General features: G+C 34.5%; 3 protein-coding genes across 3 annotated transcripts; all 3 read right to left on the reverse strand.

Annotated features, from left to right (window-relative positions):
* Positions 1-1,228: 1,228 nt before the first annotated feature.
* LOC125202598 (F-box protein SKIP2-like) lies at positions 1,229-3,010 on the reverse strand. The gene has a single exon (XM_048101035.1). The coding sequence runs from the start codon at positions 2,910-2,912 to the stop codon at positions 1,374-1,376; it is 1,539 nt and encodes a 512-aa protein (XP_047956992.1). The 5' UTR covers positions 2,913-3,010; the 3' UTR covers positions 1,229-1,373.
* A 7,349-nt stretch (positions 3,011-10,359) lies between these two features.
* On the reverse strand, positions 10,360-11,245 carry LOC125202423 (kirola-like). The gene is made up of 2 exons (XM_048100817.1): positions 11,020-11,245; positions 10,360-10,778 (listed from the first exon to the last, which is right to left on the reverse strand). Exons 1-2 carry the CDS (start codon positions 11,207-11,209, stop codon positions 10,516-10,518), a joined length of 453 nt encoding a protein of 150 aa, XP_047956774.1. The 5' UTR covers positions 11,210-11,245; the 3' UTR covers positions 10,360-10,515.
* A 5,216-nt stretch (positions 11,246-16,461) lies between these two features.
* Positions 16,462-18,572, reverse strand: LOC125219869 (MLP-like protein 28). The gene is made up of 2 exons (XM_048121954.1): positions 18,341-18,572; positions 16,462-16,984 (listed from the first exon to the last, which is right to left on the reverse strand). Exons 1-2 carry the CDS (start codon positions 18,528-18,530, stop codon positions 16,722-16,724), a joined length of 453 nt encoding a protein of 150 aa, XP_047977911.1. The 5' UTR covers positions 18,531-18,572; the 3' UTR covers positions 16,462-16,721.
* Between the last annotated feature and the right edge of the window lie 1,242 nt (positions 18,573-19,814).

The raw sequence follows: 19,814 nt of genomic DNA on the forward strand, positions 1-19,814 counted from the left end.
CCAAAAATGGTAAACTGGGACTCCTAAAGTGGGACGGAGGGAGTAGTATTTTTTGTTGTTCTAGAAAGGAATTTGAATTTTCAAGCATAACTTCTTTTTCATTTAATGTTTGTTTCTTTTCGAGGCTTAAAAGAGTTTTGAACTTTCGCAGTCGATCAAGAAGAATTCTAATTCCTTGTTTGACCCAAATTAACTCGTTTTGAGCCTATGGCTAATTCATTTTTTTTTATTTAGAGGCCAATTCTTTTCTTTCATCCAAGATCAATGTCTTTTTTTCTCTCCAGCCTCACCATTATATGCAATCAAAAGTCACAGCTTAATCTGCACAACTCACAATTGGCATTTTGAAAGAAATCAGAGAGAAGAAAGAAGAGCATAGTAGAGAAGAAAGAAATCCTACAACAATTGTCACTCTTATTTTGGACACGGGTTTAAAGAAATATAGAAAAAAGTTGGTTGAAAAAGTTATTGGAATGTGGGACCAACTTACCATTTATGGTAAAAATGAAGTGTGGCAATTATTGTGGAACGAACCGAAATGGAAAAGAGTGACAATTATTGTGGAATGGAAGGAGCAATAATGAACCGGGACTCCTATTCGCGGACGGACCTAAATGAAAAAAACTGGACTCATATTCACGGACGGAGGGAGTATATCACAAATTAGACAAATGACAACCCACACTTGCACAGCCAAAGCAAAGGACCAACACGTGCATGCGTTGCCTGTCGGTCAATTGATTAGTGCCCGAGACTAAAGGTCTCGTATTCAAATCCATCATGATACGACCTTTAAATAATGTTAATTTATCAATAAAAAAAGTAATGGACCAACTCCAATTCAAAGTCCACGAGACTTGCCACAACATCAACCTATGACATGTTCCAAACTTAAGTAGCCATTGAATCAGTTGAATCACTAAATAGAAGTGACAAAACCGGTTTTGGATCAATCGAGATTAATTTGGTAATAGGCGAAAGTCAAGACGACTAAATATCATGCTAGTCAACTCAACAAAACGACGTATATCATGGAACTAAGATATGTCTAATCTACCAAACCAATCAAGTTTCTCAAGAGATTAATTAAAATCAGCCATCCATTATTAATCCATGACTATGTTGTAAAGGTAACACAAACTATATGCAACCCCACACTTCAAAAACAACATGAACAACAATGAAAAAGTTGAAAAGTACATTGAGCCAAACAAGAACAACAACTCACTAAGAAATAAAGAAACAAAACTAAATGCCATTCATGTTTTGCAAATACTTTAGTAAAAAGGGATCTTAATGAATTGGACAGGTTACATACAAACAACATCAAGAATTGAATCAAGTCATGTATGTATCAAGAAAACAATGCATCTCTACAAATTTGAAGTAGCATTAGCATTTGATACCCTTCTAAAAGCACAAGCGAGAAGGCTAAACCTGGACTTATTAGGGAGCCGCCGGGCTGCATTGCTCGTAGAAGGAGCATTGGCTATTGGGGGGAAGTCGGGCGCGTAATCAGTGGCTGTGGCAGCCTCCAGCACCTCAGGCTCCATCTCATCGGCATCCAAGCTCACAGACAGCGTCACCCTCCTCGCCCTCAGCCAATCCACGGCCTCACTCGTCACTCCCCTGCACTTCTTCACCTTGATCTTCACCAAATTAGGGCACCCAAACGCGAAAGCCTCAATCCCAGTATCCGTCACACGACATCCCTTGATGCAGAGCTTCTTTAAAGCTACGCACTTATCCGCAACACAAGTGATCTCAGCATCTCCAATGTTTTCACTTCCACACAGAGCCAATCTCTCCAATTTTTGGCAGTTCAACGCCATGGCCATTAAGCTTACGGAGCTCAGATTCACACCAATCAGCACTAATTCCACGAGATTCACGCTGTTCTTCGCAATGCCGATCAAACCTTCATCCCCAATTCGGTTAGTCCGCCACCCATCGATGTGGACTTTCCTCAAAACCCTACAATTCTCAGCAATGGATAAAATCCCATCGTTGGAGCAATCAGGCGCCTTCACCAAGTGAAAAACCTCCAAATTAGGGCACTTGGAAACCGCAAATAAACCGAAATCGCTCACCTGCAGCCTCTCCAGATGAATCTCTGATAAACAATTTTTCCTACTTGTGATGCTCTCCAGCATTCTATCCCAATCCCCCAAACACCTCAAAATCTTCAGTGTTTTCAAATTCTTCGATCCAACTATCAACGGACCGAAGCACTGACCGTTATAGAGCTCCTTGAGCGTAATTGATTTAAGCGCCGCCGCTTCAGCGCCGGAGCCGATCGGCTCCTCGGCGAATCCATCGTCGATTCCGCGCAATCGCTTCACGGAGAGCTCCTCCAGTGAGGAGCAGTTATCGAGGAGCGCGTTCATGCCTTTAGCCCCAAACATGCAGGATCCACAGGAGAATTTGCGGAGGAGCTTGCAATTGGTGGCTAGGGCTAGCATACCAGCATCAGAGATCTCGCGGCAGCTGCGGAGCTTGAGGCGCGTGAGGTTGGGGCAGCGGAGGGAGATCAAGGTTAAGGCGTCATCGTCTATGCTGACGGATTTCCGGTCACAGCGGAGGGCGAGCTTCGTGACGGAGTCGAATCTGGTGAAGATGGAGCTGAGTTGCGGGGCCACCTGCGCGGCGGCGTTCAGAGTGAGGCGGTGGCGGCTCTGCCCCTCCACGGCGAGCCAGCGGCGGCTAACCAGGGAGCAGGAGTTCCTGTCGCCGGAGCTGAGCGATTGGAACACGAGAGCCAAGCACTCGTCTGGGATCTCAGCTGTGTGGTCCAACAGCTGCCAATCGGCTTCGGGAGCAGCGACGGAGGTGCAGAGATGGATGTGGTGGGGGTGGGAGAGGTCAGGGACAGAATCGGGAGGATAGCCGTGGGTGGAGGGAGCTTGTCCCATTTCTTCGTAAAAGACACGCGCCGCCGCGTATAGAGCAAGTGAAGTGGAGAGAGAAAGTGGTGAAAACTGAGACCCAATTATTAGAGAAACAAACAATGGTATAAATTTGCAGGTGGGGCTCTTGAATTTGACCAGTCACAAAAAAGCTATCTGCGCGTGCGAGCCACGACCACACTCTCGCAAGTGGACTAGGGAATGCTGAGCTATAGTATTGTCTCCACTAAAATTATTTTGGAATATAGAAATAAAGCTGTGAAAAGAAGTCATGTCATTTCAGTTGGCAATTTAGGGCCTCCGTTCAAAAATGAAAATGGATAATGATTTGCCGCCACGTTAAAGCTGGCGCTGGCCATAAAATGGTTTAAGATCATCTCCAATGGTCGGCTAGTGACCGGCTAGCCAATTCGCGATTGTTTTTTAAAAAAAATCATGTACTTTTTTTTAAATCTTTGTACTTTTTTTTGAATGGAATGGATTAATTTTCCCGTATATGTGTCGTAAATTTAATTCCGTAAATGTAGTATATTTTGAATTATTTTTATTGCGGCTGGCCTAAATCTGATGTGGCGGGTAGATTTTTAGTGCTTTGCTGACGTGGCAGTGAGAGAGAATGGCTAGCCTATTGCTGGCCTATTGCTGGCCTATTGCTGGCCTATTTAGCATTAGAGATGCTCTAATAGCATGAAAAACCGGTTCACTTAAAATTTCTGGTTTAGTATTAATTGGTTTTACTGTTATATCCTTTTCTTATTTGGGCGGAGGAATTGGGTGTTGTATACTCTTTCTCTTCCATTAATCATATTCATATTCTCCGGCAAGCATTTTCACGAAATGGAAGCATTTTCAGCTTCTTTAATCGTTCAAAATTGGGTTAAATCTATTGACCATTATAAAATTCACAGAATTGTTAACGGAGGATCAATTGTGATCCGATTTGAAATATATAGGACCAAAATCGTAAAATAGGTATATGTTCAGGACCAATTTTATCCTTTACTCTTTAAACTATGTACAAGTGGGACTCCTATTTCACTAAATTTTTTCATCCACTTTTCGTAACATTCTTAAAACCCGTGCCACTAAGAAATGGGACTTCCAATGGCAGATGGAGGGAGTATTAAATACCTAAGTACATAAGAATTCGTATACTAGGAAAAAGAATTCCTAGCCTGTAGGGGTGTCAAAACGGGTACCCGCGAACACAAGCAACCGATTTAACCTAAAAACCTAGTCTCGATACCCGTCCAACTACATATCAGGTAGTCCCAATACCCGAGTCGTGTATTCTGCACCCGAAGTTGCGAGTATCCGACCCGGATATGCCTAATTTTTATTTTAATTTTTGTTATTTGTGCATATAATATTTAATTGGCATATTTCCAAAATCCAAATTGGAATGCCATGAGTATAGATTCATGTGTGTGCTCCTATATACAAATAATATATGAATGTGTACTACTGTTGTATGCATAATATACTCCATCCGTTTTAAAAGAATACATATTTTGAGTTTGGTATGAGTTTTAATGCAAAATTAGTAAAGTAAGAAAGAGGTAGAGAATAAAAAATAATTAAAATATTATTAGTGAAGCATGAGTTCCATCTCATTAGAGATAAGAGTATTTTCAAAATTAGAAAATGCATAAGACAGACTAAAATAGAAAGTGTATAGTTTTGTGGGACGAAGGAAGTGTACTATATGTGTCTTGTATACTATCTACTATTAATACATATAATATAATCATGACTCATCATAAATCTCTACAAATAGAATGGAAAAATAAAACTGAAATAGAAGTTGTATTGTGTTGGAAAAACATAAAATGCAAGAAATAGAATGGAAAAAGAAAGAAATACACTCATGATCATTTGAACTCCAGGGTCGGCATGTGGGCGGTGCGGTGGACGCGGGTGGAAGGAGGAGGCGGATAGAATGGAAGAGAGAAGAGGAGATTTAGAAAATAAACCCTACCTAAACTAAAATGCTGAAATTAAATTAAAATTAAAAACTAAAAACCCTTAATCCTACAGTAATCTTGTGTATTGGGTATTTCGGATACCCTAGCAGGTATCGGGTAACCCAATACCCACAACATTGAAAATCATGATACCTGACCCTATCCCGTTTCCCGCTATTGTCGGGTAGTGGGGACCCGATACACAGTCGGGTTGGAAATTACCTTTTATCCATTTCGACACCCCATACCTTGGAAAAGCAAGGGAATCAAAATCTTAGAAAGTTGTACTACTTTCCGTATTTTTAGGATTCTGATTAATTATATATCTATTAAAAATAAACTAAAATAAATAATTATAATATATATTTTTGTACATGGGAGTTTTGACAAGATGTATTATTATGCACATAAAAATATAATTTTTCATTATTTTAATAGCAACTGCAAATTCCAACACTATTCTTATGATGCGATAGCCAAACTTTGCTCCTATATATTTGTACTTATTTCTCTTTACCATTTGTAGTGATTATGAACTGGACTCATATTCGCGGACGGATCAAAATAAAAAACGGGACTCTATTCCTGAATAGAGGGAGTACATGCCTAATATTCTCCCATTCCCACAAAAAATGAAACGTTTTCCTTTTTGAGTTGTACGTCCTAAAATGAAAATAACATTCTCTCTACCTTTTTCACTATCTTAGTTTATTCTTTCTTCATTAATTCACAAAACAACCCTACATAAAATCTCGTGTTGAAAAAGAAATGTTTCATACTCTCTGTCTCTAATATACAGACAACATATGAAACGACACAGGTTGTTAAAGTAAGAGACAAATAAAAAGAAAAAGTGATTGACGTATCATAGTGGAGATTGTTCTGCATCAAAATATGCTAGTGCCCTGTACCTTATCTCACTCCAATTAATTTGCATTATTAATTGTTTTGATTTCAGGTAATTGTAAATTTAAAATTGCAAATGTGACAAAGCAAAACTTTCCTCTGGGCTATACCTCTTCTACTCATCCTCTGTCCTCTGCTAACTTTTGCCCTTGCTTGGCACTTGCCCCTCCACTGAGATGGTCGCTTTTCCATCTCAAAACCTTGCACCTCTCATTCAGTCGGCATTTCAATGTTTCAGCAGCAAACTTGAAATGAAATTGAAATTAGAATGAGAATGAAATGAGTTTCTATTTATAGAGTTTGGGATTTGGAATAAAAATAAAAAAAGTTCGAACCCCTCCACCCTATAATGCAACATTATCATAATAATTTATGTATACATGAACAAATCCTTGTACATAATCTTTCTTTACATAATAATTAAATCACAAATTTATCAGCAAATCATGCATGAATAACATGCTCAGGCAAAATAAATCTTTTGCATAAATGCGATCTATTTTCTGTTTAGAGTATCTTTAGCGGAATCAAGGGTAGGGACGACAGAGGCTGCGGCATTTGACAAAATGCCGCCGCTAGTTTTTGAGGCAGGAGCCTTTTGGTGGTGCACCGCGTGCACAACTTGCACATGTCTAACCGGATCTTGCCCTTGCCCTGCGGATGCATAAAAATCCACTGTCTCCGCCTTTTTCATTTGCCTCTGTGCACCACCATCCCCAGATTCCTAAAATTGACAATAAAAATTAAAAATCTCTAGGATTATAAGGTTATGAAATAGAAAAGAAAAAAGAATACCATGTTTGTTGATGCATTCATGATTGTTTTTGCTGGTTGTTTAATCTTGTTTGGATGATTTATAGTAAATTAATATAGCTGTGTAATTTATATATTTTGGAATGTTTGTGACCGATGTTTTTGGTAGAAGTGGCCGTGTCCTCATAGAAAGTACCTGGCTCCGATCTAATCGCAAAAAAGGCTACATTCCCTCGGTCATTTTACAAATAAATAAATCTAAATGAATACATTCGTTGTTATATTATCAACGCAAGGTGTATCCCGAGCAATTTTAAAGCTTCGTATTTCCGTGTGCTAATGAAAAAATGGTATCCCAATTTTCCCAATTTTCCCAATTGGCCTATACTCTCAGTCCACAAAATGTTGTCCATGTTTGACTCGGTGCGAATTTTAAAAAATGTAAAAAAAAATGAGTGAAAAAAATAGTGGAATGTAGGCCCCACATTTATATATTAGTTTTATAATAGAATGTGATTGTAATGAATTAGTGGAAAGTGAAGTCCATTTACCAAATATGGGAAAAAAAAGCCAAGTGGACAACATTTCACAGATAGACCTAAATGACAAAACTAGACAACATTTCACAGATAGACCTAAATGACAAAACTAGACAATATTTCATGGATGGAGGGAGTAATTAATAATAGACAAAAAGGACAAAATTGTTGGTTTTTTTTTATTTAACTGTGGTACAAAGATACTGGGCGTAATACAACTCAATTGAAGAATGAAGATAAAAGTACAATAAATTGAAATGAAATAACAAAATAATAATCGAAACTGTAAACCGCAAATAAGTTGTAAGCCGAGTCAAAGAGTCATCTTTCCGCAAGACGAGATACGCCCCGGTAGTGCTCTCGGATTGACGTGTCGTCCCCAAAGATAAAACGACTTCGTCTTGTTCGTTGCAGCACCGCAGACGGAACAAGCTCCGGCGAACTAGATAATGGCGAAGACAGAGCTTCGATGGAAGACTATGCAGAGAGAGGGAGAGAGCTTATGCAAATGATATGTTTTGTTTTCTTGTGTAGAGAATGCAATAGATGCATGTCTATTTATAGGCCAAATCCACTCATTGGGCATTGATGGTGTCAACGGCCATTATGTGTATCATAATGGCTGGACTGTAACAGTCGGAGGTTACAAGCCGTTACGGGAGCTAGAGGAGACTGATGCATCAGGAAACGCTACATGACGGGGTTCATCGTGAACTTTTGGTCACACGATGCGTCGGGGTCCATCGGGTACCTTTTGTCATCGGCTATGCATCGGGGTCCATCGTGGACCATATGAGACCTGCTATATGTCGGGGTCCGTCGTGGACCTTTTGGCACCCGCTATGCGTCGGGTCCATCGTGGACCTTTTGACACATGGCACCCAGTAGACGGGGGTCACAGGTCACGGGACACGATGCATTGAGCACGTGGTGCACTGAGCGTGGCTCGCGGCTTGTGACGAGGCAACGTGCACGCGTGGGCTCTACTGCCCATCTTAGTCCACTATAATTATTACACGTAATAATTCATCTTAGTAAATATATGTTTAATAAGGTTCTCTCCACCAATGTGGGATAATTAACTCTTTTAATTAGTCCATTTGTTTTATCCCATAGCTCATTTATAGTTCACAATTGTGACAACCTTTAATTCATAATTTCTCACTCACCGAGAATCGGTTTAGAGAAAATGAATATACCACGGTCATCTACTCCGAAAGTAGATCGTCGCTATTGCATTTAATTTTACAAAATTAAATGTCTCATCACATTTATTATTATTGGTCAAAGTCCATTGACCAAACACGATTCCAACAAAAATTCTAGTATCAGAGTAAAATAAAGTACTAATTCGCAGTTGGAAAAAAATAACTATGCCATTTTATGCGGAATAAAGCTACTAGCATATAATATTTTAAATAATATTACTACCTTTGCAGGACTTCCGGTTTGCAGGACGTCTACGATTAGAAGAATTGGTTCACTTCTACTATAAATAGGTTCCACATTTTACTAACTCATTCAACTCACATTTTATATCATAACACTAATATATACTCCCTCCGTTCCACATAATTTTATCCACTTTGACCCGACACGAGTTTTAAGAAATTTATTGGAAAGTGAGTTGACAAAGTTGGTGGGATGTGGGTCCTACCTACTTTTAAAGTATTAGTTTTATAATAAAATGTGAGTAGGAATGAGTTAGTGGAATATGTGGTCCACTACCAAAAATGGTAAAAGTGAAGTGTATAAAATTATGTGGGACGGCCCAAAATAGAATACTGGGTAAAATTATGTGGGACGGAGGGAGTATAAATGTGTCTCACATTCCACTTTTTTTTTCTATCAACTTTCTACTCCCTCCATCCCAAAAAGATTGTCCCAGATTATTTTTGGCACTCGTTTTGCAAAAATAATAATAAATAGGTAAAGTTGATAGAGAGTAAAATAAGAGAAAGAATAATGGAGGTAAGACTATTCTCTACATTATTCTCTCTTTTACTTTACTCTCTCTCTCTACTTTAACTATTCATTACTCCCTCCGTCCCAGCTAAGATGACACATTCCTTGGCCGACACGAGATTTTAGGAGTTATTTATTAATGTGTTTAATTGGAAAGAGAAAATGTGCGTGTAAGTATTAAAATAGATAGAGAAAGAAATATGAATATTTTAATAAGAGTGAGAAAAAGTGGTTGGGTGTATTAATTGGAGAAAGAAAGTTTCCAGAAAAGGAAATGTGGCAGCTTAGTTGGAACAAACTAAAAAGGAAATCGTGTCATCTTAAGTGGGATGGAGAGAGTATTATTTTTGTTAAACGAGTGTGAAAAAGGAAATGGGACAATCTACTTTCTACTCCCTCCATCACTAATTAGGTAAAAAAAAAAAGTTTGACGGTTAAATTTAATGTTAATTCTGGATCAAAATATATTGTTTGGCACCAAATGATGACACACTTAATGTATAAGACCAAATATTTTTAGAGCAAATGTAGTTACCAAATTTGGACTTATGTCTTCTTTCTACCACACTCCAACTTTATCGGTTTCACTTAAAACTCATATCTTCCCCAAAGTCTCTATTTTTATAAGACGGAGGAGAGTATTGTCACAAAATCTTGTGGATATATGGCATAATACAAGTGTACTTTATCTAAAAGATACGTATGAACATATGAACATTGTCTGCTAAGAAGCATTTGGTAATTATGTTAGAGCAAGTTAAGAGCTTTTATATGGCCTTAAATTTAATCCTATGTTTATTACGCATCTTAATCTAGGGAATGACCCGTGCTATTTTAATGGCCCGAGAAAGTCCATCTTGAACCATATATGTATTAGCCTAAGAAATTAATTCGCCATTTTGGTAAGTTAGACTAATAGCTTTGCAAGTTGAACCTAGGAAGTGAGATGAAAGTACTTATCTTTCTCACTCTCTATTTAAGAAGATAGACGTATTATTGAAGTTATTTAGGTCGACATAAAAATTATATTTTATCTTTTGCACCAAAAACGAATTAGGGTTAATAAATTTTAAACTGAACTGTCAAACAGACACAAATGTGTACGTTGATGATATTTCCTACCAAGATTGAAGGGTGAATTTAATAAATAGTCAATAACCAATACGATTTATTCTTTTTAACTTTTATAAAGCAAAAAATCATATTACAAAGTCTTGGGGAGTACAAAAAATATATATATTTAATTAACGATTATTTATTTGAACGAAAGATAAATAAATTTTAAGGCCACCGATGAAGAGAATGTAAAAGAGAAACATGACAACATCAAGCACAACCATATTGCTTCACCAAGGCTTATTCACAACACACATTCTTTTAGCATCGTCTAACATAGATACATGCTAAATTTATTTAAGTTACATACACACTTATTAATTATGTTTATGGATTGATGAAGCCCCTGCGAATAAAAGATGCAATTTATCCGAAAATATGGGCCTCGATTTCTTTAGTGAACTCAATGAACCAGTTCAAGAGTGCAATTGGGTGTGGATTGTCTGCATTGATCAACTCATAATCTATAGTCCATGTTATGAAGTCGATGCCTCCTTTGGTCTCAACATGATAGGTTATCACCATATTTTTATATAGCTCAAGCAAATCTCCTCCAATCATTTTGTATGTAACTTGCTTCTTTTCCTCATCTACCTCTACGACTTGTTTTGCAATTGCCTCCTTCCCCTCTGCATGTGCATAAACTCATTTTCAAATTCTACAAATCAAAAATCACATTCACATTCCCCATTTTAGAGATTTGAGTAATCATTAATTAAGAAAGCAAATTGGATTATATGATAATGGCGCTTCCCCTCCAATAAAAAATTGAATGTTCGAGTTACTATAGAGGTTAATGAGAAACTATATTGTTCATTATCATCAAATTAAAAGAAGAAAAATCGTTTAATAGTTAGAAAGCATCGTTACCGAGGACGTATTTCCACTGGATGACAGATCCAGTTGTTCCAAACTGCCCTTGTTGGAGTTCACAAGCTTGGACTTTGGAAGGACACACTTTGTTAAAGTGACTAGGGTTCTTAGCCATCAGATGATGAAACACATCTCCACCAGCCTTGAAAGCCACCTGTGCAACAAGCTTATCCGGTAAACCAGCCATTATTTATATTTCCAAGTAATTTAATACTATTTTATATTTGCTCCTTTGATTAAATTGCGAACTTTCTGGTCTTTATATACCTTCAAAATTTCTCAAGTTATATTTCTTGTGAACTTTACTAAAGGATTTGGACACTCACTAATCACTATATTTCTTGTCAACTTTACTAAAGGATTTGGACACTGACTCTTTCCACATATATCATACTATGAATTCGATGATTTCATTATACAACTGGTCTTGGTTGGAATTGACTTTCAAACACGTATTGTTATCTTAATAGGAAATTATCTAGGTGATGATCGAAATAATATAAACAAATTCAATTTAAAGATCGCTTCTCTTTTTTTTTTACACAGAATCCAAATATACATTTTAATATTATATGCACCAGAAAATAAAAAATAAATTGCGCTCTCTGAAATTCGAACCACAGAACTACACTCATTAATCAATAAAGATGTGTGGAGCATCTTTAAATCTTTGGGCCAGCTATTCCACCATATAAATCAACGCGAGAAATAGTCACTAAGTCCGCCGATGGATACCCTCTTTAATTAAAAAAAAAAAGGAAAAAGATGTGTGCATTAGATTTTCATACCCGAGCTGAAATCAAATGAACTTTTAATATTTAGAGTTATTTTAGAAGATAGTTTTTGAAACAATTAGAATGAAATACGTTCAAATTTAGTTGGAAAAAAATAACACAAGTATATCATTTTTTAATTTTATTTTATTAAATATTGCCACGGATTTTCATCTGCTAGATTTCAAAATCATACTCCCTCTATCCCATCTTATGAGATTGACTGCTTTTCGGCACGTGTTTGAGGAAAATGATACTCCCTCCGTTCCATAATAATAGAGTCATTTTGCCATTTTGGTACGTTCCATAGTGATAGAGTCATTTCCCTTTATAGTAAAAGTCAACACATTTTTCTACACCTACTTTATTCTCTCTTACTTTTTTTTTTCTCTTCATCTCTCTACCTTTTTCATTTTCCACTTTATTCTCTCTTTACTTAACTCACCAAACACAATTTTTCTTAATCTTCGTGCTGAAAAGTTTCACCTCCATTACTATGGAACGGAGAGAGTAATAAATAGTTAAAGTGGAGAGAAAGTAAAATAATTAATAGAATAATGTATATACAACTCTCTTCTATATTATTCTATCTCTTACTTTATTTCTCGCCACTTTAACTATTCATTACCATTTTCGTAAAACAACGGTAAAAAAGAAATCAATCAGCTAGGACAGAGGGAGTATTGTCTAGATTGATTCTTATTAACAATGCTCACATAAGATATGCACATCTAGGGATGTCAATCGGGCAGCCCAACGTGTTTTGGGCCAACCCCATTCGGTTTGCGGGTCAATCGGGTGCGGGCTAAACGGGTAGTGATATTTTGGGTTATAAAAGTTCAACCCTCACCCTAAAAGCTCAGGTTTCGGGTAGCCTAGCGGGTTAATCAGGTTGCCACCAATAAAATTAACATGCGATCAATCCAATAAATAATATTAGTTATATTTATACAATGTAAGATATTTAATTATAATAAATTTGAGATATATGTTTAAACTCAAACTTAAACATGACCAAATACTAATGTTTGAGATTTATGCAAAATAAAACATAAACATCAAGAAATTTTAAAGCATGTTTTAGAAATTTAAATTTATTTTTTAGTGAATTTGATGTTTTTAATTTATTTATCTATTATTATGTTAATAAAAATTTAATATATAATATATATATTTAATATATAAAATTGGAAGTTATTTTTTAGTAATCTATATTATAAAATAACCAATGAAGTGTCCAATTAGAGTCAAACAAATAGAACGATAGAAATATTATTGGGTTTCCGGGCCAGCCCATCGGGTTTTCGTGTCTGGCCCTAAGGGATTGCGGGTTAATCGGGTGCGGGCTAATCGGGCTGTAATTTTATCGGGCTAAAAATTTTCAGCCCTAACCCTATAAATTTGGCGGGCTATTCGGGCCAGCCCACTTGTGGGCTACATTGACATCCCTATCACATCTAATATTGTATATCATGAACTTATAATACTATTTTTATCCATTAAAAATAGACAAAATTATAAATGACATGAGGTTTAATGAGCAATTGATAAAGTAAGAGAAGAGAAAGAAAAGGTGGTTGAAGTAGTGTTGGGATCCACATTTAGAATGATGTGTAAGGTTAGTATTTGTTTAAAACTCCATATTTAGAATTAGTGTAATTTTGGTGGACGACCAAAAATAGTAAAATTAGTCTATTTTTTATGGACACTCAGTATTAATTTTATGTTTGATGTCTGTATATTCCTGTGTCATATATATATCGGTCTATATTAGAAGAAGTTTTCTTAATTAATCTCTTATTTTTAAAGATATCGAAGTTAGGTTGGAACCAATTAGTAAACTAGTAGTAATATAAGTCGTTCCCTCAAACGAAAAAATACTATCAAGTCGGAGAGATTAGCTGCAAGTTGTATTATCTTGTTCTTTGAGAATATATATTGAAATCTTTTTATGATTTACCTGTTAATACATAATGGTGTTTAACATTCGAGCAAACGCATGAATTATGCTCTTGGAGCAAAAGCCATGATTCATATAATAGAATTTAATAGTCTATCAATTTTGAGTTTTTATTAAAAACTCTAAGAAAATTACCTTACATTTTTCTTTTGCCAGAGATCATAATCATATCCAGTCATATTAAGTAACTCGAATCCCTAATTTATTTATCGGGACTTAATTAAGTGATGATTTACTACTATATATGTTAATATAAATAAGAGGATTGACGGATCATCTATGATAATTATAGGACTTGTTGATGTAAATCGGAGGACTGATAGATCATTTTGGATAACTTCTATTGTATTATGGATATAATTATGGAAATAAAACGTATAAACACGTTGATATAATCTCATTGTATCAACTGGATATATAAAACATGAAATTAAACAATGCTCTCTAGTCTCTCTGGTAATTGTGAGATTAATGGACCCAAATTGGGATTGTGCTTGGGAATTAATTTATTGGGCTGAATTAATTAAGTGGCCCATATCCATTAAGTGATGACCCAAAACGAGTGTGGCCCGTTACTTACCTGGAGCCACCGATGGCTGCCGCGTGGCAACTCCACGAGGATCGTGAGCCGTAGCCGTTGGATGTGTGAGTGTGTTTCTTAACTTAGATAAGTCTTATGTGTAACACCCCTTACCTGATTATTTTAATAATCAAATAAATTATGTTCATTTTGGTACAAATCTTGAGTTAATAGAAAATCCTGTTTTTATATATAGACACCTTATTTCCTTTACTTAGCAAACGTGAAAACAGCTATATAATATCTAGAATTAGACCATAAACATATTCCCATAAATCTGTATATATATTATACAACCTGGATAACTCGTAACTATTTACAAATACATGTCTAACAAAGTTTTGGAAGTAAAAGAAACATTACTCTTTCTACATCTAGCATATTCAAAAGAATTACCCAAATGAAAAAGAGTTGGCTAGTGACCTGACTTGAGCAGCTGTACAATAAAAGAGCTAGCTTCATCACTTAATCTGCAAGGGGAAAAGAAAGGAGTGAGCTTCACAAGCCTAGTAATATACTCAACATTAGAGCGTAGTTTCCGAAGTCAAGTAAACGTTATTCAACCTATATATTTACAAAAATTAAATATTTTCTAAAATGAAAATATCACCATCTCTACTTTTTACATCACTCTTATTTTACACCTCTCTTATTTTATTATCTCTTCATTTACTTGCAAAACAACACTACATAAAATCTTGTGCCAAAAAGTAAACGTTTCATATTTAATAGGCCGGAGGGAATATATTTTTGCCACTCCTTGTATCAATTTCTGACTCCTTCCTTAGTGTTGAATGGTTTCTTTAGACATCGGATATATCTCTCTAAACTTTTCCAACTATTATATGTTTTGTTTCCAACCTTTTCAGGTATTAAATCTGGTTAATTAGATTCATAACTAAGTCACTAATTAGGTAAAAATATACTCTCTCCGTTCCATAGTAATAGAGTCATTTTGCTATTTTGGTTCGTTCCATAATAATAAGTCATTTCCTTTTTTAGTAAAAGTCAACACATTTTTTCACACCTTCTTTACTCTCTCTAACTTTATTCCCTCTTCATCTCTCTGCCTTTTTCATTTTCCACTTTAATCTCCTTTTACTTAACTCACTTAACACATTTTTTCTTAATCTCCGTGCCGAAAAGAAATGCCTCCATTACTATGGAACGGAGGGAGTATTTGACTGTTAAATTTTAACATAAATGTTAATCATGAACCAAAACATATTGTTTGGTCTAAATGGACACTTAATGTACATGACCAAAATTTTTTAAAGCAAATGTAAAAGACCAAATTTAGACTTAAGTTTTCAGGGTTCAGTTAAAAGTAGTGTAATCCTAAAGTCTACAGTTTTATGAGACAGAGGGAGAGTATGTTATTATCACAAAATTTTATTGATGGCACAGAAAAAAGTCTACTTCATCCAAAAAATTGGTATGGACATTGTCTACACGTATGGTAATTAAGTTAGAGCAAGTTATGAGCTTTTGTGTGCCTTAATCCTATGTTTAGTACGCCTGGTGATATTCTATTTTGCACCAAACACGAATTAAAGATTAAGTAAATTTTAACTAAATAACCAAGCACACCAATTAGATACCCCTCCGTCCCTAAAGAATACGCATTTTGAATTCAGCATGAGTTTTAGTATAAAATTGGTTAAGTAAGAGAGATGTAGAAAAAATAAGTAATTAAATATTGTTGGTAGAGAATAGATCCCACCTTAGAAAGTGCATATTCTTGTAGGACGAATGAAAAGGAAAAGAATGCATATTTTGTGGGATGGAGGAAGTATATAACTAGTACTACGAACTATGATATTGAGTATATCATTGTTGTTATCCTTCCTAGCCTAAATATATATGTATTGTCTATCCAATGAGCCTTAAATATTTTGTGTTTCTTTAAAAAGACGCGCTAGAGATTTTTTAACCACATACACAAATTTGTATTTTGATGATATATTTTAACAAGATTGAAGGGTGAATTTTGATAAATAGTCAATAGACAACAGGATTTATTCTTTTTATACTTTACACAATAAAAAAGTCATATTACAAAGTTTTGGGAAATAATAAATGAAAAAATATTTAATTAGGATAGGTTGTGGTCCATGAAGTAAAGATTATATGAAATTGAAATTGTTTATTGAAACGAAAGATAAATAAATATTTTATTAAATAAAGGCCACACTAGATGAAGATAATCTAAAAGACAAACATGACAACAACAAGCACAACCATATTGCTTCACCAATGCTTATTCACAACACACATTTTTTCAGCATCATCTAACATAGATACATGCTAAATTTATTTAACTTACATAGACAATTACTAATTACGTTTACGGATTGATGAAGCCCCAATGCATAAAAGATGCAATTTATCCGAAAATATGAGCCTCGATTTCTTTTGTGAACTCAATGAAGTAGTTCAAGAGTGCAACTGGGTGTGGATTTTCTGCATTGATCAGCTCATAATCTATAGTCCATGTTATGAAGTCGATGCCTCCTTTGGTCTCAACATGATAGGTTATCACCATGTTTTTGTATAGCTCAAGCAAATCTCCTCCAATCATTTTGAATGTAACTTGCTTCTTTTCGTCATCTACCTCTATCACTTGTTTTGCAGTTGCCTCTTTCCCCTCTGCATGTGCATAAACTTATTTTCAAATTCTACGATCCAAAAATCACATTCACATTCCCTCCTTTAGAGATTTGGGAAATCTTTAATTAAGAAAGCAAATTAGATTATGTGACAATCACATACAACTTCCTCTAATTAATAAATTAGAGTTAATTAGTAATACGCTTCTCCTCTAATTAATAAATTGGAGTTTCGAGTTACCATACAGGTTAACGAGACACTATTTTCTTCATCATCTTTAAATTAGAAGAAGAGAAAAATGGCAAGTTGGATTAGGCTTCTCTCTTGATTAATAACCGCCTACCCATTCAATATCCAAGAGAGTAAAAATTTACTTTGTATTATATTTTTAATGCACAAATGATACTTTATTCTTTTATTCGTTAATTTTAATTTACTTATTTGCTTATTTTTTAGAAAAAATTTTACAAATAATTTATTTGCATTTAAGAAAAGCTATATTCATTTTTCTAAAAATTTGAGTTTCATTTACAAGTTAAAAGTTTTAAAGTACTATTTTAATTTCAGAAAGGGTATTAATAAGAAGTCTTATTTAATTATATGAACATGTAAAATTTTTTAATATAACCAATGTCTCATTTATGAATAAAATATTTACAATATGAAATTCTTATTTATATATAAAAATATAAAATCTTATTTTCTATTAAAAAGAATCCTTCTATGTTTTAAGTAAAATCTTATATCTGACGAAAGCTCTTTTACGACTAAAATGAAAAACAAATCTGAAAATCGTATACGCTATATATTAAAAAATATTGCTATTTGATTTTATGAAAAGTCTTACTTATGCTAAAATAAAATCTTATTGATAAATTAAAGAAGAAAAAAAGTCATTTGCATTTGACATGCGGTCGCTCACATCAACATACTTGGTAAAAGTGGCTAATGTTCGTGTTTTTTCATTTATATTTTTATCTTTTGCATAATGAAAATGACTACCATCAAATTTTCCATATGATTTTTTGTGGAATACAATCCTAAACATCGCAAAATAGTAGTACTCCGTATATTTTTATTTGGATTGATGAACATATCTTTGACTATTTCAAGTATAGAATTGTGAACCAAACGCATATACACCTTCCCCCAAAAAAATAGATTAGTTTTTACAAAATTAGATCAAATCAAAATATAAAAAATTTCTAACTAATTACACACAATAAATAATGTGGACCCCGCAATCACCTAACACTATTTTCACTAGTTTTTTCCTTGTCTTACAACACTATTTATCATTTCTTTCTTAAAATATGTGTCATTTACAAGTTTATCTATATTTTGAATACATAGGGAGCGTTATGAAATCGTTTAATAGTTAGAAAGCATCGTTACCGAGGACGTATTTCCACTGGATGACAGATCCAGTTGTTCCAAACTGCCCTTGTTGGAGTTCACAACCTTGGACCCTGGAAGGACACACTTTGTTAAAGTGATTAGGGTTCTTTGCTATCAGATGATGAAACACATCTCCACCAGCCTTGAAAGCCACCTGTGCAATAAGCTTATCTGGTAAACCAGCCATTATATATATTTCTAAATAATTTAACACTCCTATATATTTGCTTCTCTGATTAAATTGCAAACTTTATGGTCTTTATATACCTTCAAAATTTCTCAAATTATATTTCTTGTGAACTTTACTAAAGGATTTGGACACTCACTTTATTTCTTGTGAACTTTACTAATGGATTCGGACACTGACTGTTTCCACATATATCATCATACTATTAATTGGATGGTTTCTTTATAAAGCTGATTTTGTTGGGTTAGGCTATTAAACACGTATTGCTATCTTAATAGGAAAATATTGTACTGAATAAATAAATTTATCATATTCATTATTAATTTTTTGTTGGAATAATGTAATTAATCAACAGAGAACATCTAGGCAATCATCAAAATAATACTCTCTCAAACACTGAAAAGTATGAACATTTGGCTCGGCGGCTCAGGTTTAATGTATAATTGGTAAAGTAAAAGAAAGCGATAAAGGATAGTATAAATAGTGTTAGTGGAGAGTACACTCCACATCATTAGTAATGTAGTGTAACGATGTAAATAGTAAATAAAATTATATGCATGGAGTAATTTGTTGTTTAACTTATAAAAATTTAGAAAGTTCATATACTTAAATAAATAGTTTAGGGAACGGAGGGGGTAGAAACAAAAATAATAAGTAAAAAATAGTCTTTATATACCTTCAAAGTTTCTCAAGTTATATTTCTTGTGAACTGTACTAATTGATTTGGACACTGACTGTTTGCACATATATCATACTATGAATTGGATGGTTTCTTTATACAACTGGTTTTGTTTGAATAGGCTTTTAAACACGTATTGTTATCTTAATAGGAAATTATCAAGGCGATGATCGAAATAATAGAAACAAATTCATTTTTACTGCCACGGATTTTCATCTGCTGGATTTCAAAATCATATTGTATAGATTGATTAATTCTTATGAATAATGCTCACATGAGATATGCAGCTCATGCACATCATATAGTATATTATTAACTTATATTATAAATTATATTTGATGTCTGTGTATTCGTGTAGCGTACATAGGTCTATATTAGAAGTGTTCTAATTAATCTATTACTACAGTACTATTTTTAAAGATATCGAAGTTAGGTCAGAACCCATTAATAAAATAGAGTCGTTCCCTCAAAAGAAATAATACTATTAAGTCGGAGAGATATGCTGCAAATTGTATTATTTTACTCTTTGAGAATATATATCGAAATCTTTTTATGATTCACGTGTTAATACATAATGTGCTGTTCAACATTGGATCAAAAGCACG

The sequence above is a fragment of the Salvia hispanica genome, chromosome 1, assembly GCF_023119035.1.
Source record: "Salvia hispanica cultivar TCC Black 2014 chromosome 1, UniMelb_Shisp_WGS_1.0, whole genome shotgun sequence".
Lineage (NCBI taxonomy): Eukaryota > Viridiplantae > Streptophyta > Magnoliopsida > Lamiales > Lamiaceae > Salvia > Salvia hispanica.